The sequence below is a fragment of the Natator depressus genome, chromosome 3 (genome assembly GCF_965152275.1).
Source record: "Natator depressus isolate rNatDep1 chromosome 3, rNatDep2.hap1, whole genome shotgun sequence".
NCBI classification, from domain to species: Eukaryota; Metazoa; Chordata; order Testudines; family Cheloniidae; genus Natator; species Natator depressus.
This window is the reverse complement of record NC_134236.1, coordinates 152,169,239-152,195,441: the sequence shown is the minus strand read 5'-3', so window position 1 is coordinate 152,195,441 and position 26,203 is coordinate 152,169,239. Positions and strand designations below refer to the sequence as shown.

Genomic DNA, 26,203 nt, shown 5'->3' with positions numbered 1-26,203 from the left:
GAACAACCATAATGTTTTGTTCAGAGTTACGAACACTTCAGAGTTACGAACAACCTCCATTCCCGATGTGTTCATAACTCTGAGGTTCTACTGTATAAGCCTTTGAAAAAAGTTTGCATATGCTCAATAGGGATTTGTTAGAGTTTGTTGCCTGAGCAACTTTAATTTGGCCCCTTGTGCACATGCATTATGATACAATCTTCAATTAGATGGTCACATACTATTTTTCCACAGCACCCCTGCCTCCTTCACTGCACAGGATGGACCGTCTCTGGGGGTGAATAGAGGTTGTGTAATTAATGCTGTTGTTTATAAGATCCCTGCCCCATCTGCTGCAAAAGTTGGAAGGCATGTATTGAATGAGGCAGTGGATTGTATGTAGAGAAAGGCTGGATTCATTGTTAAAGCACCTGAATACTGCCCCAGAGAAATGGATACTATCCCTCCCTTAGCCACAGAGCTCCGATGTACTACAAGACAAGTCACTTAATCCAAACTTTTCACAGGTGGTCAGTAAATGTTAGTTCATTTTCTGGGTGCCCAACTTGAGCACAAGTGCTGAACACTCCCAGCTATAACTGATGCCAATGGGAATATGGTGCTTTGAACAAATAAAATAGTACATAAAACTTAACAGAGTTGCTCACTGAATCCTTCTTTTATTACCACTGTACCTTTCATTTTTTGAGTTGAGTTGCAATCTTTCTTTCTTAATAGGATAGATACAAATTAATTATTTTAGAAAAAACAGATTTAAAAAAATTAAATCTTTTTTTTAATTTAAATTAAATATGGTTTTATTTTTAAAAACTAAACCTACTTAAAATTAAATATGAAACTGACAAACTATATTAAGGCCTAAGCTTATTCTAATATATTAAAATAATTTAAATTAAATTAAAAATAATATTAAGCAGTACATATTTGCTGCCCAGTTTTAAAGCACCTGGAACCAGTTTGCTGAAGTGCTAAACCCAGCTTTTGTCAATAATAGCCTCTTCTGCAGGTACAGAGAGTATTTTTTTCATTCAGTTTATTCAGCTAATTCCGTTCAATAATTAGTTCATTCAAAGTTACAAAACCAATTTGGAGTTGAAAAAACTCAGGAAAGCTTATTTTCCTCTTTCAATCTATTAATCACACTAGATGTGAGAGGTTGAGATCTACTGTCCTTCTAAAATCTTGAAGGACATGATGATCAGAAACAATCAGTTTGATTAATTAACTACCGATAATTCTTCCTTTGTTTAATAAATCAGTTAATTTTAAATGTAAAACATGTTTTGATAAATGTTTAGATAAAGTTTTTTCTTGTGTATCCAGCACTTTTAAGGTAGTTTTATAAACTAAAAACAATTAAAATGCTGTTTTAGTGCATTTTAATTGAATTTAAATTTCCATCCAAATAGCTCTTGACACAATACACATAAAATTATTTTGTAAATACGAAGTACATCATTCACCACTAAACATTCACCATAAACATTAAGATCCTAATTGCTTAAATAGATGTCTATACATAAATTGTATCCCCTTGGTTACCAAAAAAGGACTAAAATTTAATGTAAAGGCTGTGTTTATTTGAATATAACACGTTCTAATACTTACCAACTAATGAGATCAACCTTTCTTTAGAAAAATAACTAAAAAGTACAAATACAAAACACGATTAAAATCGATTATTTATATCAAGATTTCCTGCTTTCTGATTTAAATCATGATTAAAATTGGTGATTTCAATTACTTTTATTTAAAGCAATCCACCCTATTTTTTAGGTTTATGTTTTGTATCGGCAGTTTTGATTAATCAATGTAGTCAGATAATGGTATTTTTAATAACCCCATCTCTTTTTAAAAACAAAAAACCCTTCATTTTTGAAAATTAGTTATTTTGAAAACAAAAAATAAAAATAAAAATTATGATAATTTCCACAAAAATAAAAAAAATTTTCATTTTGAAAATATATACAATGAAAATTATTTTAACATTTTCAATAATTTTTTTTTGGGGGGGGGTTCCATAAGCTGTACTCTCCAGCTCTAGAATTCTCTTCCTATTGCTGTTTAGCACAGTGATCCTTCCTTAATATTGAAGGTAAAGTTGAAGAAAGGTATTTTCTGGAAAACTATTAACTATATACTAGTAGATGATTCCAAACAAAGAGTTTCCTTTTTCAGTGAGTGGCTGTAAAGTCAGTGAATCTTAATAGTTAAATATTACTGCATACCATATATAGAAACATTATACAGTGCATATTCTATTAACTACAGCACAATGATACACTTCGATATTTTCTGCAATAAGAAACTTATCTCAGTAATGAACAGTGCTCCAAAATCTATGATGATTCTCACCTGATAAGCAAAAGTTTGCGACAGGTATCTAGTGAGTCATTGTATCCATCAGGAATAACTTCTTCTTCAGGAGCATCTTTATCAAACCAACTTTTCCACCCCTTCTCATTACGGGATATCTAAATTTATTACATAAGTAAACACATAAATAAACTTTGCCCATAAGAAAATGTACACAGTAATTTTAGAAAGTTATGTTTTAATAATATCCTTCATATTATTATGCTAAGTAGAATATATGTCATATATATGTCTGTAGCACTTCTGGAGATATATGTATTGTGATATTAAGATGTTGGTGACAGATCTGTTTGAGCATACCCTGGCTGACCATCCACCAAACTGCTGTGAGGGGAATACAAGCCTCTGGGTCCCTGGATCACTAGATATTTTAAACCTACAAGGCATGAATGGAATCCAGCCACTACCCCTATCTTGGGGACCCTAGACACATTCTTGGGGCACAGACCCTTTATCTATCACCCCAAGGTGAGAACTGGAATCTGCTGTTCAGCTGCCAAGCCCCTGGACACAATGGTGACCCTTCGGACTCTCCCATATTTTAAACACACCCTCTCACAGAACTCCATCTCAAGGTGTGAATTTTCTTGTTTACTGTTTAACTCTCTCACGAGACTTTTGTAGTAACTGTGAAGCAGATAACACATACATATTTTGCACAGGATTTTAACATAATTTCTCTTTTGAGCACAAGAGAATACAGAACATTTAGAAAACAATGAACATCTTAACTGCAGTGTCCCTTGGGAGAGCATCTTGGCTTAGGAAGGAAGGCAAAGTCCCTGCCATATGTAGGCCCTTACATGCTGCAGTGCTTCTCTCTCCTCTTGAGTTAGAGACAAAAGGGCCAAAACCTCTAATGCTCCCTGTTCTTGTGTATTTCCCTAGTTTATGTGCCTCCTTCTAACACCTGGCTTCTTTTATTCTGTCTTTTGGTAACTTTCTACTGCTCTCCTCTTCCCCTCTCCCTTCAGACAAGGAGGAAGTATCTTTTCCATTTGGATGCAGTTACTCTTTCAAATAACTACTGTGGTCAAAGCACAATTGTTTAAAGTTAAATACTTTCCTATCATTCTCAGTGTGAGGAAGACATGCTTTTCAGGCAGGTAAGGCATAGTAGATACACATACAGAGAGAGAGACATTCATGATACAGCAGTTTTGATAGTAACTCATGATAACTTCATAATGTCAACCAGAATTCATAAATTGTATAGACAGATTCCCAAATCGTATACTGTAATATTAATGGATTGCAGGGCTAGAAAGGATCACTGTGATAATCTAATATTAAGATATTACAATAAAATATTGTGATATTAAGGTATAGTCTTCAAATAATTTGTTTTAGAATAGATTACTACCCAAACAGAGAATTATATTCTATGTAGGAAGCTAGGAAGTTCATCTGTTCAGCAGGCTGATTCTACGCTACAAGCATGGAGGAAGAAGAGTATTATAATTGATATGTCTCTCTTAATAATAAAATACTAAGAGATAATAGCTAAAACTGTCACATGTGCCACTATGGGCCAAATGGTCAAAGATGCCCAAGTCAAAAATAACAGCTGATGCTAACCTACAGCCAGCATATTATGCAGCTTTTGAAATGCCAACTGAGAATAAGTCTGACCTCTCCTAAAATATCTGTCAGGAGATATAAAGGCTAGAGTAAGACCACGATGATGGTCGCTATATAAAAACCTAAAAAACAGGGACAGAATTGGGATCTGAATGGAGTGACTAAATGTACGTCTATACTGCACGCTTCTTTTGGCAGTGTGTTGTGTACATTTGGACATAGCAGTGTAGCCAGTGAGGCACAACTTAGGCAAGTAGAGTAAAGCATGCCACAAATACATACCCTACAGGGCTCTCTACTCAGCTATGTACTTGCGTACATTCCCACAGCCTTCAGGCATGTCTTTAATCATCTAAGCCATGCCTCCCTGTCTACACTGCTATTTTTAGCAGAGTAGTGTCCTGCTCCTTCCTTCCTGCTGGAGTCTTTCCCGGTAAAAGGAAAAGATTCTGGCAGCAAGGAAAGACTCTGACAGGCGGGGAGACAGCAGGGAAAAGCTTGGGCAGCTCCCCACTGCTGGAGCCTTCCTCCACTGCAGGAAAAGACTCAGGCAGCAAGAGGCAGTGGGGAAAAGCTCCACCAGCTGCCCACTGCGAGAGCCCTGTTCCACCACAGGGAAAGACAGCAGTAGAGGGGAAAGGGTCTGGTGAGGGTGGGGGGAAATCCCCACTGCATCCCTGCTCCCAGAGACTTTTCTCAATGTAGTGAAAGGCTCCAGCAGCAGGGATCTGATGAAGTCTTTCACGGACATGTGCACACAGCTTGTTTTTCACTGCATCGTGTAACTACGTGTACACTACATACCACTGACACTGGTGTGTAGTGTAGACATAGCCTGAGAGGTAAAGTCTTCTACAGCAAAGCTTCTAAGATCAATGCAGGGAAAACAAGAGGCATGCTGAGACTTGTATATATACTGTATATGAAGAAAGGTCTGGCTGGCTCACTAGGCCTTGGACAGTCTCAAACTTCAGAAGTACTGTATCTCCATGAGGCAGGGGGAGCACAGCTTGCTCACTCACAACTCATACAGACTAAAGGAGGAGTGAGGAGCAAATGTGCATAACTCTTGTCCTTATGGGGGCCCCTCCCAATCTGGCATTGCCTGGAACCAGAAGTTTAACAACAGCTCAGAAATAGCTCTGTGTGTATGTAACTGCCATGTAAGCCAGAGAAATGCAGATCTTATAACCAAATAATTGAACTCTGAATTAATCTCTCTCTGTTTGTAATACTAAATATTACATGGTTGTTTCTCAGCCACATCTAGAAGTAGTAGTAGTGGGGAAAAGAACAGGGTCCCTGCTTCCCCTAATTTTGAACTATAGGGCTGGACATCCCCCCTAATGGTACCAGACACCACCCTGCCTCAGCATGACATTCTGGGCATGAAGCAAGCCTTCTAGGCACAGCAGGTACTTTCCCAGAAACAGATGGGAGCAGTAGCAGCAGGACAGGGAAAGGTCTCCATCTCCACCTCAGATCTTCACAGCCCGAAGACATCAGCAAAGGTAGCAGACTGTTTTCTAAAATTTGAATTCTCCACGTTTCCTGTTTGCCCCAACCACCTTCCACATCTCCCTTATAATCCCTACACTGCTAGATTCATACTTCTTGCCTTCATGCTCCTCTGCCTTCCTCCTCCTCCTCCTCCTCCTCTCCTTCTTCTTTCCTCTGACATTCATCCCTTATATCCCTCCTTCCATTACTTCCTTTACCCCCAATCCCTTCTCACTCCAACTTTACACCCCATATACAAAATATTAAAAATAAATAAAAATAAATGAATATTTTTGAAAAGGAAAGACACAGAATCAATGTGCCCATCACTATTCATATCACTTTGCTTCTATGTTGTGCCCCCTTTCCCCAGCCTTCTTCTATTTTTGTCTTTTTAGAAGATAAGTTCTTCAGGGTAGTGATCATGTCTTAGGTGTCTATACAGCATCTAGGATAATGGGACCCCAATCCTGACTGGGACCTTTGGGTATTAATACAATAAAGATAAATAATTGTAACAACACCACCACCACCTGATTCATAATTTCTGCAAATTGTGGAAGTTTGCTCAGTTCCACCAGATTCAGCCATGTCATGTCAAGAATCCACCGGAATGGTTTGGGAGGGCAAGCTTTTAGATCCAGCGCTGCACCTCCTGGAACAGAATATTGTTGTGATGAAATACACATGAATCATGCTTGATATTTCTGTTCTATTGTGCTGAAATATGCTTTGGAACTCAGAGAATTATTATTGCAGTGCAGGAGGAAAAAAGGGATGGAGAGTTTTTCTGCTCACATCTCTCCTGCTTCTTTTTAGATTGGAAGAGGAGGATATCGTCTAAGATTTCTAAATGTTTTAAATGTGAGCAGCTATGTTCACTCCTCCAAGATGTTCACTTGCAGATTAAATTTCTATATCTCACTTTCTGAATGCAGGGATCCCTTTAATATATTCACCAGTTCAGTTTGAAAGTATATGTTGGTAACATAGTATGAAATTATTTATTTTGGAAGCTCATGCCCTTAAATCTGAGAACCTCCTGCTAAGTCCTAAAGAAAGTATGTATTGTTACTGATGAGCAATCAAAAATGTTATCCCTGTTCAACCTCTTGAACAAGAATATATAGTGGTTGCACTTAAGAAGTTATCTCTGTTTTGAGATATCACCTGTGTTAAGAAAGGGAACTGCTCTTTGAAACAAGTAGTATCTTTCAAATTAAAGAAATTTTTCAAGAGTGACTATTATATACTCACTACAATATAATGTAGCTATTACCACAACCAGAGCAGAACAATATGTGTACACAGCCAGAGCTGACACCAGCTGTAAAGACAACTGACTTAGTTTTAAATATTAATTTTGTATAATTAACTTGAAATATTTGTTCATATATAGGACATATTCTTAGATCCATGTCACAATCCTTCAGATCTAGAATTTACCATCAGTTTTCTTAATTTTTTACAAGGGGTACCCTGCACCCTGCTGTTTTGAATATTTATTTTATTACAAAATGATTTATTGCACTAACATTATTTTAGTGCACAGGAAATTCTTTGAATAAATTAAAATTCCCTTTCATCTATGATGATGCAGTGTAGATTTTGCATTTACTTGTAAGAAGAGAAATATTCCTTTATGAAGAATTTCTCTCAAGACAGTCCTTTTTGTGACTAGTATAGAAGTAAAGATAAAATGGAATCTTATAATGTCAAAAACAATCCTTCACCAGCAGTGGTTACATGTTCAAAGTACAGACATTAACCAACTAATCCATCAGAGTTTACAGGAAAGCCAGGGAAGGAGGAAGAAATTTGCAAAGGTAGAAGAAAGACCATCCTGAAGAGCCTAATCCTGCATGAAGATCAACATAAGGCCCAGATAAGGAGGGTTGATTATTTCCTGGCTATTTGACATGTAACTGAAGGAAAAGTGGTACAACCCAATTGTTACAGACTGGGAGAGGGATCAGGATACAGAATATAATTTCTTACCATGATTTCCTTTTTGTTAGCAGCTTCTTCCTTGATTTTCCATAAATGTGCAATGCTTTTTCTCTGTAGATTTTGAAGGTATTCCAGTGTTGTTGCTCAGGGGCTCCAAAACTACCTCTATCCCCCACTTTAGGCCACGAGAATGGGAAAATTTATGATTACTTATCTTCAAATTTTCCTTTCCTTGAAGGGATACGTCTGTGGCTATAGGGGGCAGAATCAAAGCTGACTGAACAGCTGATGAGGGACTAGACCCCACCTTCTGGAGACCCCCACACCTTAGTTTTGAGATGCTTCCAAAGCTAGCCCCTCTGGACCATGAAACACAAAATGAATCTCTTGTCCTGCATCAGCACCTTGCAAAAATAAGTTTCACAGATCTCCCTTTTTCAGGAAAGTGCTGGATCTGTGGACTAATCTCTTCGAAAAAGCAAAACTTCTCAGATAAGCAACCACAAATGCTCCCATTCTCTCACAGAGCTAGGTCCACCAAGCCTCAGTGTGAGATTTTGTCAGCAGAGAAATGACCAAACTGTCTGTCAGAGAAAGGATTCCCTTACTCTAAGGAATCACCACAGTGTGCAAGACTCACTTGCCAAAGGCTGCAGTGGCTGATGACTGACTATCTTGTAGAACTTGGTAAATGTATGCAGGGATGATCAAGTTGAAGCTTTACAGATTCATCTGTAAGGGGCCTGCCATTTCTCAGTCCATGATATAACCACTGTTCGTACTGAATGAGCTCTGGAGGATTGAGTTCTTTTACTCTATACACCTCAGCAATGCATCAAGGTGTCCAGCGAGAGACTGATGATTTAGATGCATTGTACATCTTTGTTTTGGCTGAAATACAACCAGCAAAGCTGCTGTTTTTCTTATGTTCTCTTTTGTTTTCAGATAACACTTTAAGGCTCACCTTACATCCAGTAAATGCCATAGCTGCTTGTTTGGGTGTGAAGGATGCGGACAAAAAGAAGGCAATGAGAACTCTTGTGCTCGATGAAAAATTAAATTTACGTTTGGAATAAAGATGGGATCCATTCTCAAAACTACTTTATCTTTGTGAAAATGCAGCAGGATGGAACAACTAACAAAGCGCTCAACTCTGACACTTTTCGTGGTGAAGCGATAGCGATCAAAAAGATAATTTTGATAGTCTAGCAATACAGTGAAACTGATTTTACAGGTTCAAAGGGCACCTGCATTAAAGGCATCAAGCAAAATACTCAAATCCCAAGATGGAGCTATATGCAACTTAGGAGGATGCAATAGTTTGTCCTTCTGGTGGGAAATGGAAGATTTTCTGGATACACTCAAAATTGCAAACAGTGCAGAAACATGTACTTTTAAGGTATTAGTCTGCAAACTGAGGTCAAAACCATCTTGTAAAAATTTCAGAACATGACGTACTTTGGCTACATGATGCTGAATGTCTCTACAACAAGCTTTGAATTTAGACCAGATCCTTGAGTAAGCCCCATTTGTTGATTTTAATCCTACATGCTAACATAGTTTCAATGAGATCAACAGAGTAACCCTTTGGTTCTAGAAACTTTCTCCCAAATCCCAAACTGATAGATTTAACTTGCTTGGATCCTGGTGAAGAACTGGACCCTGGGATAACAAATCTGGCCTTGGATTCAGGAACAATGGTGGCTCCACTGACATATTCACAAAATCAAGAAATCAAGGTGTCCTGGGCCAGTGTGGGACCACCAAGATCACATCTGCTTCCTCCTTTCTGATTTTCTGTATTACCCTGGCAATGAGAGGCACTGGGGAAAAGCATAAAGGAAGTCTTTTGGTGACTAAGCCACAGGGCATCTATGCCTAGGACTCCTGGTCTCTTCAAAAATGGTCTTAAAATTATAGTACCTCTTAGACTTTGCTTGATGCTTGCATGATTACTATGCCACTGTAGAGGAAAGCCTCAATGCTTTGGCAATTTCCTATATGAGAAGAGGGGCAGAGGAGCCAGAGGTAAAATGAGATTGCTACTCCTTGAGGAACAAATAAAAACTATACAAGCTGGTTGGGAAGAGCTGAACTACCATCTTGTTCCAGAGACATAACTTCCGATAGCCTAAAACGGAAGATGGAGCTTAATCTTGGAGTTGCTCACAACAACCAGGGACCACCTCAAATATCACAGGGAACAGGCAAAGCCCAGTTGTGAAGAATCATGGTAGAAGCTGTGCACCTAAGCGCACACTTCGAAATAATGTAAATCAGAAGATAAAAACAAAGCTTACTTTCTACTATTTATAAGTTTTAAAAGCCCAATAACTCACCAAAGGAAATTCAAAATTATTATTATTTTAAATACAACACCTTTTTTAATGTTTTACCTTTAATAAGTGCTTGGAACTCTTTGGCTTTGACCTGCCCTCTCTGAAGATCAATTTTTAGTGTCAGAAGAAGGGTAAAAAGAAATTTGTGGTCTTCATAAAGGCCTCTGACAGAATATGTAAATGTTTCAAATGTAAGATACTCAATAATATTTGAGATTCTTTTCTGCGGCAAAGGAGACTTTTCAGATCTAAAGCAGGAAAACAAAATACAAAGCAATAATGTAGTTAATATAAATATTAACTGGAATGGAAAGAGAAAAATTTCAAAGATAGAGAAATCTATATATTCTTACCTGGCCATGGACTGATCAAATAACTTTAGGAACTGAGCCAGTGAAGTCTGGTACATGTTATTGACCATGCTCATTTCTGTGATAAGAAAATAAAGAATGCTTCCTCGAGTAGCAGCAGGTCGATATTCCTCTTGTGCAGTGTTAATCTTCACTTGAGTTTCTGCTGCCACATATAACTTTTCAGATACTTCAGCAGCTGTTTGCTTAGTTATTCGCAGTACACCAATCAAAGATTCATCATCTACTAAAGAACCTAAAAGGGCAAATATGAAATATGTTTAGAATAGATTTTAGAATTTCCTATATGTAGAACTCAAAAATGAAAATTACAGAAGTTATTTACTTAAACTGAAATGATTTATTGAGTTTCACAACTTTTAAAAAATGCAGGTCGAGCAAAACAAATACAAAAGTCAAAATACCTAGTTTTGTATTTAGTATGTTAGAGAACTGCACTGATGCTGATGATGAAGATTTGAATGTACTCATGCAAGCTACAACTGTGCAGTGTGTCTGCTTTCACATGCATACAGTTTACTACATCTACACACAGCACTCATTGAAAGAATTTAGGTTCTCTGGATTGGTTGCACTGAAAAAATCAATGAGACTTAGTCTCCTAAATTACTTAGGCACTTTTAAAATGTTGCCCCTTATCCTGCAGTCCCTAGAGCAGATACATTCAGAGTAATATTTAATTAAGGCCTTGTCTACACTGGAAAACTTTTTTGAAAGTTTTTCTCACTATAATTATACAGGTATTACTAAACCAAAAGAGTAGGTCCATGCTGGTTTGTATAAAGTGACTTAAGCTACATCCCTTGTGAGTTATAGCACAGACAAAGTGCTCCTTTTTTCTGAAATATCCACACAGCACTCTGGGTAGATATTCCAGGATGCAGTATTACATAGCAACAGGGACTCCAAGCATTGCTGTCACGGAGGCGGGGAACCCAGCGCACCGGAGCTCTGCCTGGGATGGAGTCCGACGAAGGGGCAACCAGCGAGCCATAATAAGCAGTACTCAAAAACAGCTCATGAATATATAATTAGGGACTTTCCAAAAAGGTCATGCAGGGCAGACAAAACTGGCCTGAAGCTGGTTATAGCCGGTTTTCCATGTCCTACAGTGACCTGGCGGCCCCGAGAAAGCAGAAGTTCCCTAACTAGGCTGTAACAAAGTCTTCCGCAGTCCCTTACACTCCTCCCCTCGCTTTCTCGAGCGACGTCAGGGACCATGAGGACACGGTGCGGAGGGGAGACCATGCACAGCAGTGGGAAACTAGACTACAGCCGCAAATACAGCAAAAATACAAGGAGGCATATAAGGCCAAGAAGCAGGCCTTGGACAAGATGGGCGGCCCAACCCTGTAACGCGGAGAGCCAGGACCAAAGCCAGGCATCCCCTTGCTGCTGGCGGATGCCCTCCACCAACTGCCGGAGGCGTTGTAAATCGGCTTCAATGGAAGGCCCTGTGTCCGTTACATTAAAGCAGCACATGCCAGCAAACTCCTGGCATGGATGGCCGTGTTGGAGCAGTAAATAATCAACAGCTAGCCTGTTCTGCAGCATTCCCTGACATACCTCTCCCAACTCGTGTGAAAGGAGTGCGAGGACTGTAGAGGTCAGGTTGATGGCTTTCGCAACCGTACAAGCAAGGTGTTCCACCGCATGATAATTATGCACCACCAACCCAGGAATGACAACCAATGAAAAAGCAAGAGCCGCAGCCTCGGCCTCGGAAAATAACCTTACATCAGCTTTACACGTGGAGTCAAGGGGGATGGCATCTCTCCTGTGGCGGGCAGGGAACTGTGAGGGGTGTGGAAAGATGAGGGGGGCCACTCAGCCAAGAGCACAGGGACCCCCTGAACTATTGGCTGGGATGTAGGTATAAGCGATCTTGCCACATAAGAGAAACCACCCTGTTGGCAATTTCATATGCTCATATGCAAATGAAAAATTAATACGTTCATTACAAATCAAATCCATATTCATATGCTCCGCTGCAACATGCCTGGCATTCACAAAGGACATACAAGAGGAGGCAACAGTGACATTGGCAAGGCGAAAGAATACATGGACGCATCTAAATCATATTGGGCTGGACCCAAGGCATACAAATCCGTATAAGTAATAGTCTTATTAATTGTCTTAAGTAAGGAGTAGTGCTGCACAAGGGCCGGTGCGGTACAGACGCCAATGAAACAGGTCTCCATCAAGGCTCCCATGGCATATGTACGCGGTAGACAAAACGATGTCGCGTTCACAGGACTTTGGGCTAGTACCAACCAGGCGTTCATGGCTGAGGTGGCAGCTCCTCCAGCTGCGTTACTCATAACAAGCGCTGCGACAAGCGGGAGAGCTAGACCATGCAGGGATGGTCTTCTCCCTCCGGGAGTATGTACGCCCATCCTTCCCCAGTGGTGAAGACGACGGCGGCTTGTGGTTCACGTTGCGGTAACGTCCACCACATGCTAGTCGGCCTCGCTCGGGACGCTGGTTTCCAGACCTATGGGAGGTAAAGGAACAAGTTTACACAGGGCCTCCCCTCGCTCCCAGTGCACTGGTTCTGTTACCACGTTGGCGCACGAGAGGGCGCCTAACCAGCAATCCGAACTCAACCAATACGGGGGATAGAATCTCACGCCAGAAACCAACGGGTGTAAGGAAAACCAGACATGGTGGCTCACATTGTAACTGCGCTTGGGCGGGCCAAGGGCTCACCTCTTGTCCAGCCTGCAGGGTACGGGGTGTGGTGCATATAGGGTTATGAGGCCCTGCGTTGGGTCAATCACACCCGGTGCCTGTATCAAATTTACCCGTAGGAGGATAGGTACGGTAGGGGGAAAAACCAGCCGCTGGAAGGGCGTCTGGCCACCTAGTGAGCGATTGTTCAGTAGCCAGACAGCCTGTTCCAGCACCCCAGACCATCCGCGGAATGTATGGGTGGGGGTAAGACGACGGATCTGGTCCTTCAAGAGCCCATTCAGACGTTCGATAAGGCCACTCGCTGTCGGCGTGTAGGGCAGATGGTAGTGCCAATCCACTGCTGCGTCTGCAGCCCAGGTTTGCACTGCCTGGACCGTGAAGTGGGTTCCTTGGTCACTCTGCAGAGTGCGTGGGGTCCTGTAGCGGGAGCACAATTGCTGCAGCGCAGCTAACGTGGTGGCTGCGGCAGCGGTTGCAGTAGGATACACAAATAAAAGGCAAGTATACGTATCGACAGCTGTGAAGGCATACTGCTGGCGTCACTCTTGAGGCAAGGGGCCGATATAGTCCACTTGCCAATCCTGACAGGGGCCAGTAACTCGATAAATTTTACCGGCCGGTCCCGGGAGGGCAATGGGCGCCAAGCGGGAGCAGACCGGACAACTGGCACGGACAGTTCGACACGCCACCAGGGGTAGGGAGACGCCTTGGTGGAGGGCTGTAATTTACGTTGCTCGGGCTCCTCGGTGGCCTCCCTCCACATGGTACCGTTCCGCTAGCTGCAAGACCTCTCCTCGGGCCATATTGTCAGCCGCCGCATTCCAGTGGGCCTCGGAGGTTTTCGCCTTAGTGTGGGTGTCCACATGTCGCACAGCCAGAGGGGCCTGTCGGGCGTAGCGTAGCAGTTGCTGCCAAAGCGGAGCTCCCCATAGGGGCCGGCCTGCGAGTTCCCAACCCTTTGCCTCCCATGCAGTTATCCAGGTCTGGAGACCCTTATACAGTACCCAGCTGTCTGTATATAGGTAAACCCATGGTGGGGCACCCTCAATCGCAAGGGTGGCGGCCCACAGTTTGGCCCACTGGCTGGAGCTGGCCGTTCCCCAAGCCATCGCAACTACGTCTGCATAGGGGGCATAGGCTATGGCCCACCACTGCCGGGTTCCCTGAGCTGTATAGGAGGCTGATCCATCCGTAAACCATACATATTCCTGCTCCTCGGTGGACACGTGGTCCACCGGGGGGGGCCTTCCCTATTGGGGAGGAGGGCACGGGGTCTTCCACTGGGGGCAGCTCATCAGTGAGGGAGGGTACATGCTCAAAAGTGACAGCCCCCAATAACAGGGCATGTGGGGTGGAGAGGGAGGGCCAGCCCAGCAGCATGCGCTGTTGCAAGTAATGCTTCTGCTTAAAGTGGGTTGCGAGCTGTGCAACCCCTGTCTGCATTTGGGCCGGCTCTGCCCATACCCAGTGTCCCAGAGGAATGGGCGTGCGCACAATGACCGGTGTGGAGCCCGTTATGCGCTCAGTATCTTGCAACGCCCAGACCACTGCCAGGATCTGCTTTTCCAGGGGGGTGTATCTGGGTTCAGTTCCCCTCAATGTACAGGACCAGAACCCGATAGGTTCCTTTTGCTGGGCCCCTACCTGCTGCCATAACCCCCACGAAACCACATCTGCCACCGTGGTGACCTCGAGCTCAAAGGGGACCCCCGGCTGCGGAGTGTGGAGCCAAGCATGAGTGTGCAGGGCCTCCTTACACAAGTCAAAAGGCACTTTGATGGCTCTGCTTCCATTGCCAGGGTGCCGCCTTTCGTACCACGGCCTGCTAGGGCCAAATAAGGAAGGCTAAATGGGAAATGAAGGCACGCCAGAACCCAAGTAGACCAAGGAAGGCTTGCAACTCTTTCTTTGTCTGGGGTGGGGGATAACGCTGCACCATTTGTTGTAGTTTCCGGGGAATTTGCCGCTCTGGCCCCGCCCACATGATACCCAGATAGACTACCGTCTGCGCGGGGCCCTGGATTTTATGCGGGTTCAGAGTCCATCCGCGCACCTCCAGGCCCGTAATGACTGCGTGCAACGCATCCGCCACCAGTTCGTGGGAGGGGCCGGATACCATCACATCATCAATGTAATGATAACACCGGGTCGCGTCTGGCAGCCGTAGGTGGGCAAGGTCTGCACTCACCAACTGATGGCAAATCGTTGGGGAGAGCTTCCAGCCCTGCGGCAAAATACAGAAGGTGTGCTGGCGAGCCTGCCACGAGAACGCAAACTGTTCCTGACTGTCAGGAGCAATGGAGATGGAGAAAAAAGCATTAGCGAGGTCTATGATGGCATGCCAGAGCAGGGCAGCTGCCGTGATACGCTCTATTAAGGTCACCATGTCTGGCACGACAGCCATCAGCGGAGGGGTGACCTTATTCAACTCGCGATAGTCAACTGTCATATGCCAAGTCCCATCCGGTTTCTGCACTGGCCACGGAGAACTATTGTATGGGCTTAAGATGGGCCGGATAATCTTGGCTTCTAACAGCACGCTAATCGTCTGGGTAATCTCCTCCTCCCCTCCAGGGAGGCGATACTGTTGTTTTAATACTACAGCTGTCGGGGGAGGCAACACCACGGGCTCCCAACGGGGGGCGCCCTGTAGGATCGTCAACGCCAGTACCTCCCAGACTCGAGTCACGCTTACATACTGGGGATGTCCGAACGCGAAGAGGCCGTACCATCCACAGAACAACCCCGCAGGACGTCGCAGGACGTCGATGCCCAGTATGTATTCTCCAATAGCGGCTGCCAGAACTGTGGCCCGGAACGGAGGAGCCTTCCCCAGGGTAAGGGTGACAATAACCTCATATGCCGGGGTCTCCGCTCCTCCGAGGCCTTTTACGACAGTGGCTCGGCCCTGGGTCTGCGTGGAGTGCAAGATGGTGACTTCCGCGCCCGTATATATCAATGCCAGAACGTGTTGGACTCCGTTCCAGGCAGAGCTCCGGTGCACTGGGTTCCCCGCCTCCATGACAGCAACACTTGGAGTCCCCGTTGCGGGTGTGTCACTTACCTTCATTAAAGCCAATAACTCACTGCTTTGCTGCATGTAGGCCTCGTTCTTTCGGAGCACTCCTGATAGGCCTGCGGCCTAGCACTGAACAGTCACTTTCATGAAAAGTTGTACAGAGCTTACCCCAGAGCTTCAGTGTTGGACCAACAACATGCAAGTTCCCCAAAATATGAAGAAGCATGTGGCCATCGTCCTACCAGATCTTGCAGTTCATCAACAGAAAGGGGTATTCCTCCACATAAGCCCTAGAAATTTATCACCCTAGCAAGTTCACTAACATTAATGCGCGTAGTCTGGAAAGGTCAATAATGCTGGGATTTGGGGAAATTCACTTATGTTTTATGTAATGAAAAATGGAACTTTTGCTCCCAAACCACTATGGACATTACTGGGGTGGTTCCAGCTGTTGTTCTGGGAGGCCAAGCTTACCCTCTGCTTCTCTGACTCATGAAGCCTTTTATGGGACACTTGTATAAGAGAAAGGAGCTGTTCAACTATACCTGGAGTAGCAGCATAACGACTACAGAGCATGCATTTGGAAGAATAGAAGGATGGTGGAATCTCATGACAAGGCTGAAGACCCCTGAGAGATACCTGCCTTGTGTTAAAGGTGCTTGTTGTAGTAATATCTACCAGACATGGTGATGTGCAGCCAGTGCCCGGAAGAAAGTTTCTAAATCCACCTCAGTAGATGCTAATGTGACAGATTATTTTAATGTAGCACTTAATACTTACTGGATGAGGTCCTCTCTGCAGTATTGTCAACCTGGCTCTCCAGCTAGGTCTCTAGTGGTGTCTGCAGTTGAGTCTCTGACTGGCTGTAAGGAGTGTTGAAGAGATTGTAGCTGTCCAGGGGAATTTCCTCCTGGCTGGGATCCCTGGTTGCCTGTGTGGTTTCCAAAGGCGACTGCTTCATTGTAGACCAAACTGTCCAACATTTACCAGCAGTTTGTTGTGGCCTCTTGGGTAAAAATCTGTTCTATTCTATTTTAGTTCTTATATTGCACTTATCATTGTAGTAGCTGAATGCCTTCCACTGGTGCAGTGAGCAATGTGGCATGCACACACACACACACACAAAACTATCTATGTATACTAGAGAAGGCAGGGAAAAAGAAGTGGCTCCTGAGAAAGTTCTCATCTCCTGAACAGACAAGGTTTAACCTTATTGTAGAAAGTTCCATTGTGTCAGAGAAATGAAGTGTCAACCAGAATGTTCATCCCAGAGCTTAAGGCAATCTTTTATATATCCTGGGCTCAGGCCATGCAGCACCTTGAAGATAAGACCCAAGACCTTGAATTTGATTCAATATTCTGCAGAAGCATTTCACAGTATATAAGTGTACTAGGAGCATTACAGAGGTATGATTTTGTAATTCTGCCCTAGCTCCTTGTCTTTGATGCAGCACGAGCATGCGTCCTGGGAATATTCCGCGTATATTTGCTCTGCTAAACACCTGTAGCTCTTTGTATTCCAATGACTGTTGGAAAGACTGAACTTGGTCCTTATCTGTCTCTAGAGGTCACAGCAGGATCTCCTAATATAAGCACACACAAGCATGATGGCTATAATGGGCTTTGGGGTCTGTGAACTTGTCACAAGCTGGATTTGCAAAGAGATGCACTTAGGTGAGTGCTGGTATTTAAAGAGTGGGGACATCCAGTCAAGTGGACCCCAAGCAGTAGAGAGTGCACAGGTAACCTAATAGACCAATCAAAATGAGAAGCAATCACAGAAGCATAGAAATGTAAGGGTGGAATGGACTTCAAGAGCTCCTGTGCTGAGGCAGGATCAACCTGTTCTTAAAAACGTCCAATGAGAGGACTCCACAATCTCCTTTGGTAACCTATTCAGTACTTACCTATCTTTATAGCTACAATATTTTTCTGAGTATCTAATCTAAATCTCCATTACTGCAGACTAAACCAACTACTTCTTGTCCTACCTTCATTGGACATGGAGCACAATTGATCACTGTCCTCTATAACAGCCCTTAACATATCTGAAGATTGTTATCAGGTCCCTCCTCAGTTTTCTTTTCTCAAAACTAAACATGCCTAGTTTATTTAAACCTTTCCTCATAAGTCAGCTTTTCTAAGCCCTTTATCATTTTGTTGCTCTCCTTTGCACTCTCTCTCTCTCCAATTTGTCCACATCTTTCTTAAAGTGTGATGCCCAGGCTAAGACACAGTATTCCTGCTGAGGTTTTACCAGTACTGAGTACAGTAGAACAATTATCTCCCACATCTTACAAACATTCCTGTTAATACATTCTAGAATGATATCAGCCTTTTCCACAACTGCATCACATTGTTGGCTCATATTTAATTTGTGATTCAATATAACTCACAACTCCTGTTCAGTATTACTACTGCCCCACCAGTTATTCCAGTTATATGTATTTATGCATTTGATTTTTTTCTTCCTAGGTGTAGTACTTTGTACTAGTCTTTACTGAATTTCATCTGATTGATTTCAGACCAATTCTCCAATTTATCAAGGTCCTTTTGAATTCTAATCCTGTCTTCTAAAGATCTTGCAACCCACCCACCTTGATGTCATCTGCCAATTTTATAAGTATAGTCTCCACTGTTATCCAAGCCACCAATGAAAGTATTGTAGGGACAGACCCTACATATGTCTTCCCAGTTTGATAGTGAATCACTGATAACTATTCTCAGAGTAGGTTCTTCAAGAAGTTGTGCACCCATCTTACAGTAATTTCATTTAGACCATATTTTCCTATTTTGTTTATGACAATGTAATGTGAGATTGTGTCAAAAGCCTTACCAAAAATCAAAATATATTATGTCCACTGCTCTCCTTCTATTCATTAGGCAGTAACTCTATCAAAGCAAGTTATGTTGGCTTGGCCTGATTTGTTCTTGGCAAACCCATTTTGGACATAAGTTACCACTCTATCCTCTTGATGCTTACAAACTGATTGTTCAATAATCTGTTCCAGTATCTTTCCAAGTATTGAAGTTAGGCTGACTGGTCTGTAATTCCCCAGGTCCTCAAAGCAATGTGGAAGGGCAGTAGAAGGACTACCTGCAGTGGCACAGCTGTTAGGAAATGGTGATGTACCTATATGAAGTTTTCAGCACTATGTCTCATTTAGAACTAGAATCAAGTTGCTTCCATGAAGATTAATTATAGTGGGATAAGACACAAGATAATGCAAAATATCATTTGTGTTTGGATGCAAGGCAGTTTATGCAAAAAATAATAATCTGAAGATATACTTAAAAAATCCTTTCCCCTATAGACAAGGGCTCAATGTCCTTTTCTCTTTGTTCTCTTTTTCAGATTCAGGAGAGTGGGACATGCTGCTGGCAACTCCCAGGAGAGTCAATCCACTAAGATACATGTGCATAGCGAGTCTAAAAAATGATTTTGGCTTTTATATCCAATCAGGACAGGTATTTTAAAGAAATTTTAAAAAGCTGCTCCATAATCCTGTGTTTTTATTGCACAATGGACTGGTATAAATGTGCCTAGTTGCACTAACTCCAGAGCTACACCAGTTTCAGGAGCTGAGTACCTGGCTGAAGTAGTTTTGTCTCTCTTCCTGCTATAACTGCACTGTAGGTGTTAAACCCCCACTTCTCCAGCAATGTAAAGGGACCTTAAAAGGCATGTAAGTGATTATACCCCATTTAAGATGCCTTTAGATTATGAGAGCAATATAAAGTGACTTCTTCCTTCAATAGAGGCAGTGACATACTAGCTAAACAGTTTTTTCCTTTATGGAAGAGCTATCTCCCCTCAAAAGAGACACCTATAATAAGCACCACACACACTCCTGATGTTCCTACCAAGTCACCACTGAGACTTAATTGTATTCTTCATCTACATACAATACTGAAGCACAACAGATAAGGAGTCAGGGTTCTGATATGGTGATCCTCATTTAGCTGTAACACTCCTTCAGACTTAAAGAGAACAGGTCCCACAATAGGACAAAAAGGGAAACTAGTCCCCATGTATGGTACACAGAGCCAAAAGAGTTTCCACAGCCTCATTAATTTATTTGGGTGAGGAGGATCTCCATGGAGTGGAGATACAGATGTTCCAGGGCCTCTGGGGCAGGATTCAACACCGAAACTATTCCACAGCATCAACACCAGCTTCAATGGCAGATCTTTGGATTTCTCCTTCTCTGACCTCCCTCATATTCCCTTTCACCAAACCATACCTCTATGAAACTTTACTCTGTGCAAATGGTAAAGATCCCCTGTGTGACTTCACCAGATCTGGCTTTTCCCCAGTGGAACTATACCATTTCATGCCCATACATATATAGACAAGCATGTCTAGAGGGTTCATCTCAAATGCTAGACTAGTCACCTTCTTCCACTTTCCTTAGATGAGCTTCTGATAAAAGGTAAGTGTGGTTTAATATACTCCTTCTTGCTTTGTTTATGGTTCACATAAAGGCCCTTCCATATTGACACTGATTAGTTTTATTTTCCCCACAAAAATCCCTGTTTTTATTCATTAATATATAACCTTTAGTTGCGCTTAGTTTATAGAGAAGATTGTCTTCCAATTCTTTCATCTTCCGCTTATTAAAAGTTACATCTTCCATGAGTTTAATTCGCTCTCCCTCCAACTCCTAGTATCAGAAATCAAGAAAATGATACAATTGTTTATTGACTATACCACTGCATCATATTTAAAAAGCACTTGTCCATACTGCAGCATACTAGAGCTTATATTTTATTTCAGTTATTTTATATTTTCCCCATTTAAATAAATGTTATTTCTATAACGTTTTTTATTTCTTTGTTTGAGTAGCATGTTTTTCCTGTGTTTATCCAGCTTCAATTATCTTAATAAATGCCAAATTGCAGTATACAATTTCTAATGCTGATACTAGCACATTGACAGGCCTCTTTTCCACAAGTTCTCACTCTTAAGAGAAAACTCACAACTGTGTATTTCTGTTTAGAAGTTTCCTTTCTGAAACTTACTAAAACATTAAAAAAGATTGACAGTTTGCCCTTCTCTACTTGCATTTTTCATCCCATATATTAAAGTTAGATAAACAAGTACCACTATTGCACAATTAGTATTGCAGTTCTTTGTTCATCTTGCTAGCTTACCTGTTTCTCAGTAAGAATTACTCTTTTCAGTAATTGATTCTCAAGTCCCTTCATTGTAACAGTGAAATCAATAACTGATGTTTTAGCATTGATCTCAGGTGTGAAAGCAGGATTGGGTAGTTTTGTAGTAATATACAGTTTAAATGTAGTCATCACCTCTACCTCCTTATCACCAACTTTCACCTGAAGAAAAAGTTAACAAGTGTCAAGTGACAGCAGATGAATTTGGTTTTAACCAGTAAAGCTAATTGACTGACTGTGTACAAACCATGGAAACATTTACATAATTGAAATAACAAAGATTGCAATTAGTATATTTTAGAGTAGTAGCCATGTTAGTCTATATCAGCAAAAACAACAAGGACTACTTGTGGCACCTTAGAGACTAACAAATGTATTTAGGCATAAGCTTTCGTGGGGTAAAACCCACTTCATCAGATGCATGGAGTGGAACATACAGTAGGAAGATATATATACACAGTACGTGAAAAGATGGGAGTTGCCTCACCAAGTGGGGGGTCAGTTCTAATGAGACAATTCAATTAAAGTGGGCTATTATCAACAGGAGGAAAATCACTTTTGGAGTGCTAATCAGGATGGCCCATTTCAAACAGCTGACAAGAAGGTGTGAGTAACAGTAGGGGAAAATTAGCCTGGGGAAATTAGTTTTTAGTTTTTGTAGTGACCCTTGCACTCCCAGTCTTTATTCAGGCCTAATTTGATGGTGTCCAGTTTGCAAATTAATTCCAGTTCTGCAGTTTCTCACTGGAGTCTGTTTTTGAAGGGGTTTTTTTTTTTGAAGAATTGCCACTTTTAAGTCTGTTGTTGAGTGTCCAGGGAGGTTGAAGTGTTCTCCCACTGGTTTTTGAATGTTATAATTCTTGATGACTGATTTGTGTCCATTTATTCTTTTGCATAGAGACTGTCAGGTTTGGCCAATGTACATGGCAGAGGGGCATTGCTGGCACATGATGGCATATATCACATTGGTAGATGTGCAGGTGAACGAGCCTCTAATAGTGTGGCTGATGTGGTTAGGTCCTATGATGGTGTCCCTTGAATAGGTATGTGGACAGAGTTGGCAGCGGGGTTTGTTGTAGGGATAGGTTCCTGGGTTAGTGTTTTTGTTGTGTGGTAGTTGCTGGTGAGTATTTGCTTCAGGTTGGGTGGCTGTCTGTAAGTGAGGACTGGTCTGTCACCCAAGGTCTGTGAGAGTGAGGGATCGTCCTTCAGGATAGGTCATAGATCCTTGATGATGCGCTAGAGAGGTTTTAGTTGGGGGCTGAAGGTGATGGCTAGTGGCGTTCTGTTATTTTCATTGTTGGGCCTGTCCTGTAGTAGGTGACTTCTGGGTACTCTTCTGGCTCTGTCAATCTGTTTCTTCACTTCACCAGGTGGGTACTGTAGTTTTAAGAACGCTTGATAGAGATTCTGTAGGTGTTTGTCTCTGTCTGAGGGATTGGAGCAAATGCAGTTGTATCTTAGAGCTTGGCTGTAGACAACGGATCATGTGATGTGTTCTGGATGAAAGCTGGTGGCATGTATAGAGGTCAGTAGGTTTCTGGTGTAGGATGGTGTTTATGTGACCATGGTTTATTTGCACTGTAATGTCCAGAAAGTGGATCTCTTGTGTGGACTGGTCCAGGCTGAGGTTGATGGTGGGGTAGAAACTGTTGAAATCCTGGTGGAATTCCTCAAGGGCTTCTTTCCCATGGGTCCAGATGATGAAGATGTCATCAATGTAGCGCAAGTAGAGTATGGGCATTAGGGGACGAGAGCTGAGGAAGCGTTGTTCTAAGTCAGCCATAAAAATGTTGGCATAGTGTGGGGCCATGTGGGTACCCATAGCAGTGCTGCTGATTTGAAGGTATATATGGTCTCCAAATGTGACATAGTTGTGGGTGAGGACAAAGTCACAAAGTTCAGCCACCAGGTCTGCCGTGACATTATCGGGGACACTGTTCCTGATGGCTTGTAGTTAGTATATTTGTTTCACAGGTCAAGTTATGAAAAAAAAATCAAGCTCCATAAGTAAAGCTCAAGAAACAAAAAGTGATTAGCAGTTATGATATATTATAAAAGTAGTATTAATCTCAAGATACATGCAGGGACTACTTCCAGTATGGGGCTTCAGTGACTCCAAGGGCATTATCATTATAATCTTGAACGCAAACATAACTAATCACAGCTCAAGACTCATTTGCTAAGAAAATGCTGATCTTTACAGAAATCATTTTTCTTTCACAAACAGAGCATAGGAAGAAATTAATGAATTAAGCGAGGTAGAATAAATAGTTTTGTCTTATCCTTATCACAACAAGATGAATTTAAAGTACCTCTGCAAAAATAAATATCTTATTCAATCACTTTTATAAAGTACTGCATACATCAGTTACATATCCACACAGTTGTTTTAAACCCACAAATCATTTCCAAAATTCCCTAAAAACTGCATGTGTGTGTACTAGTGCAAGAAAGTTTAAGCAGTGGGTATGAGCTCCCTTGTCATGCACACATAGGCTTACCTGGGCTACTTCAAACACTAACCCTGGGGAGAGTGGGTTAGTGAGGAGGTATCTCCACCTCACCACTATTGCCTACCCTGCTCTGGCAACTCAATCAAAATAGCAGCAAAGAATGTTTAAACAGTTTTATAGGAGACAATTCTCATTACCACCAATAATTTGGACTACAGCCTCTGCCAAGTAGTCTTTAGCTTCCAACGTAATTATACATACTTACAATGAAAATTAATAAAGATAAAAATATCCCAAAGACAAATTATTGTTTTGGTCATTTAAGATTAAACAGAATACAATTATTTTAGTTGGGGATTCTTCCGTTTTTTCTCCTTTTATAGTTTATAAAGGTGATTTTTTTGGTCTAGAGAAAGTCGCAGTGGTGGGGAGAACTGCAGAGGAAAAATGGTAGCCATAATGTATGCTAAAACAAAGTAGATGGACACTTCCCTCATTTCCTTTAGGAAATCAAAATTGTCTCTGTGTGCTGTTATATAACTAAATTAAGGGGAAAAGAACTGCACGAGTCATTTGAGCACAAGAATAAAAAGACACAAGAGGAGGACAGATATTTCTTAATACTAGTAAAGCACACTCCAAAAAGTTAAAGGTCATGCATCGTTATGATCAGCCCACTGATGAAGATAGTTAGATGTCATTTCTTCTGAAGCCTGTGGTCATAAATATAGAGGAAAGAGTAGCATAAAATCCCTCCTTGGCAGCTGTACTGAAGGACCAATGAGGAAACAAGATACTTTCAAATCTGGGGGGGAAGGATTTGTTTGTTGTTCTCTTTGTTTGTTCCCTCTCTGGACAGGAAGAAGCCAGGCAGGTACAACATTTCCTGAAAATATACCTGGAATATTCCATCTAAAATTACAGAAATTGTAAGTAGGGCAAGGAAATGCGTTAGGTTATCTTTTGTTTTAGCTGTGAATTTTCCTATGCTACAGAGGTAGTTTTATTCCTGTTTTTGTAACTGTGAAGCTGAGCCAGAGGGGAATCCTCTGAGTTTTAAATCTTTTTATTTACTCTGTAAAGTTACCTTCCATCCTGATTTTGCAGGTGTGATCCTTTTATTTTTTTCCTTATAAATAAAGTTCTTCTTTTAAGAACCTGATTGGTTTCAGTGTCCTGAAGACAAAGGGTCTGGTCTGTGCCCCCGTTGCTAAGGCAATTGGTTGGTATATTATTCTCAAGTCTCCCCAGGAAAGGGCGTGAAGAGGCTTGCGGGGATATTTTGGGAGGGATAGGGATTCCAAGTGACCCTTCCCTGAATTTTTGTGTAAATTATTTGGTGGTGGCAGCAATACCATCCAAGGACAAGGAAAGGAATTTGTGCCTTGGGGAAGTTTTAACCTAAGCTGGTAGAATATAAGTTTAGGGGGTCTTTCATGTGGGTCCCAGAGTTCAGAGTGGGGAGGAACCCTGACACCTGTTAATTCTATTCTTAGTGGAGGCTAGCTGGGCATCATTTAAAAATCAATAGAAAGCACACCCACCATTCAATAGGATTAATGCAACTCACTGCTGACTTGGAAGCCTCAGGAGTGACCTCTAATTAAACTCAGATTCCTCACACATCATCATGTTACTTTGCTACTAAAATCAACATGTCATCTCAAACATGACATTTTCTTATTTAAGCTTGCTGTTTTTAATGAATTTTATTACCCCATAGAAAATAAAATATGTTCCATTTAGTACAGCTTTAGAAAGCTAAATAAAGAACTATATTATTCAACACAAAATAAACACTATTATAATTCTTCTGTTAGGTAACTAACCTTGAAAGAGGTTCCTGATTTAATGAAATTCTTTTCTAATATATTATCCAGTGCTGGATCCAACTCTTCACTTATATCCTCAATCACAAGTGATCTTCCCAATGAAAGGCTGTCCTCTAAGTGCGTGCGGAAATACTTGTGGTTCAAAGTTGTCACCTTTGAAAGGAAACAGTTCATTATTATAAATACAGAATTATGTGTTCAAAGTTCTTTTCGAAAACCACAGGATTTACTAGCAAAATTGCTTTGCTTGCTTTTGCATTTAAAAGACAGTAACATGTTCATTTGGCTTAGTGTAGCAATCAGTCTTCTTGTGGTAAGAAATATTTTGTCATGTATACAGTGAAATGTATTAATACAACTTTGAATTAATGAAGATGATTCAAGAGATTGGTTGTAATGGGATATGGAGCTTTTCACTACTAGGTTTCAGAGTAACAGCAGTGTTAGTCTGTATTCGCAAAAAAGAAAAGAGGAGTACTTGTGGCACCTTAGAGACTAACTAATTTATTTGAGCATAAGCTTTCGTGAGCTACAGTTCACTTCATCAGATGCATACTGTGGAAAGTACAGAAGATCTTTTTATACACACAAGCCATGAAAAAATGGGTGTTTACCACTACAAAAGGTTTTCTCTCCCCCCACCCCACTCTCCTGCTGGTAATAGCTTATCTAAAGTGATCACTCTCCTTACAATGTGTATGATAATCAAGGTGGGCCATTTCCAGCACAAATCCAGGGTTTAACAAGAACGTCTGAGGGGGGGGTAGGAAAAAACAAGGGGAAATAGGTTACCTTGCATAATGACTTAGCCACTCCCAGTCTCTATTCAAGCCTAAGTTAATAGTATCCAATTTGCAAATGAATTCCAATTCAACAGTCTCTCGCTGGAGTCTGGTTTTGAAGTTTTTCT

General features: G+C 41.7%; 1 protein-coding gene across 1 annotated transcript in view; it reads right to left on the bottom strand.

Annotated features, from left to right (window-relative positions):
• Positions 1-26,203, bottom strand: part of DNAH8 (dynein axonemal heavy chain 8) — a 577,557-nt gene that overhangs the window by 42,391 nt on the left and 508,963 nt on the right. Inside the window, exons 74-80 of the mRNA XM_074949111.1 lie at positions 25,291-25,446; positions 20,985-21,167; positions 20,389-20,494; positions 10,100-10,352; positions 9,804-9,994; positions 5,991-6,112; positions 2,356-2,474 (exon numbers count right to left, since the gene is read on the bottom strand). Of these exons, the coding sequence (XP_074805212.1) occupies positions 2,356-2,474; positions 5,991-6,112; positions 9,804-9,994; positions 10,100-10,352; positions 20,389-20,494; positions 20,985-21,167; positions 25,291-25,446 (1,130 nt within the window). The remainder of the gene's footprint in view (positions 1-2,355; positions 2,475-5,990; positions 6,113-9,803; positions 9,995-10,099; positions 10,353-20,388; positions 20,495-20,984; positions 21,168-25,290; positions 25,447-26,203) is intronic.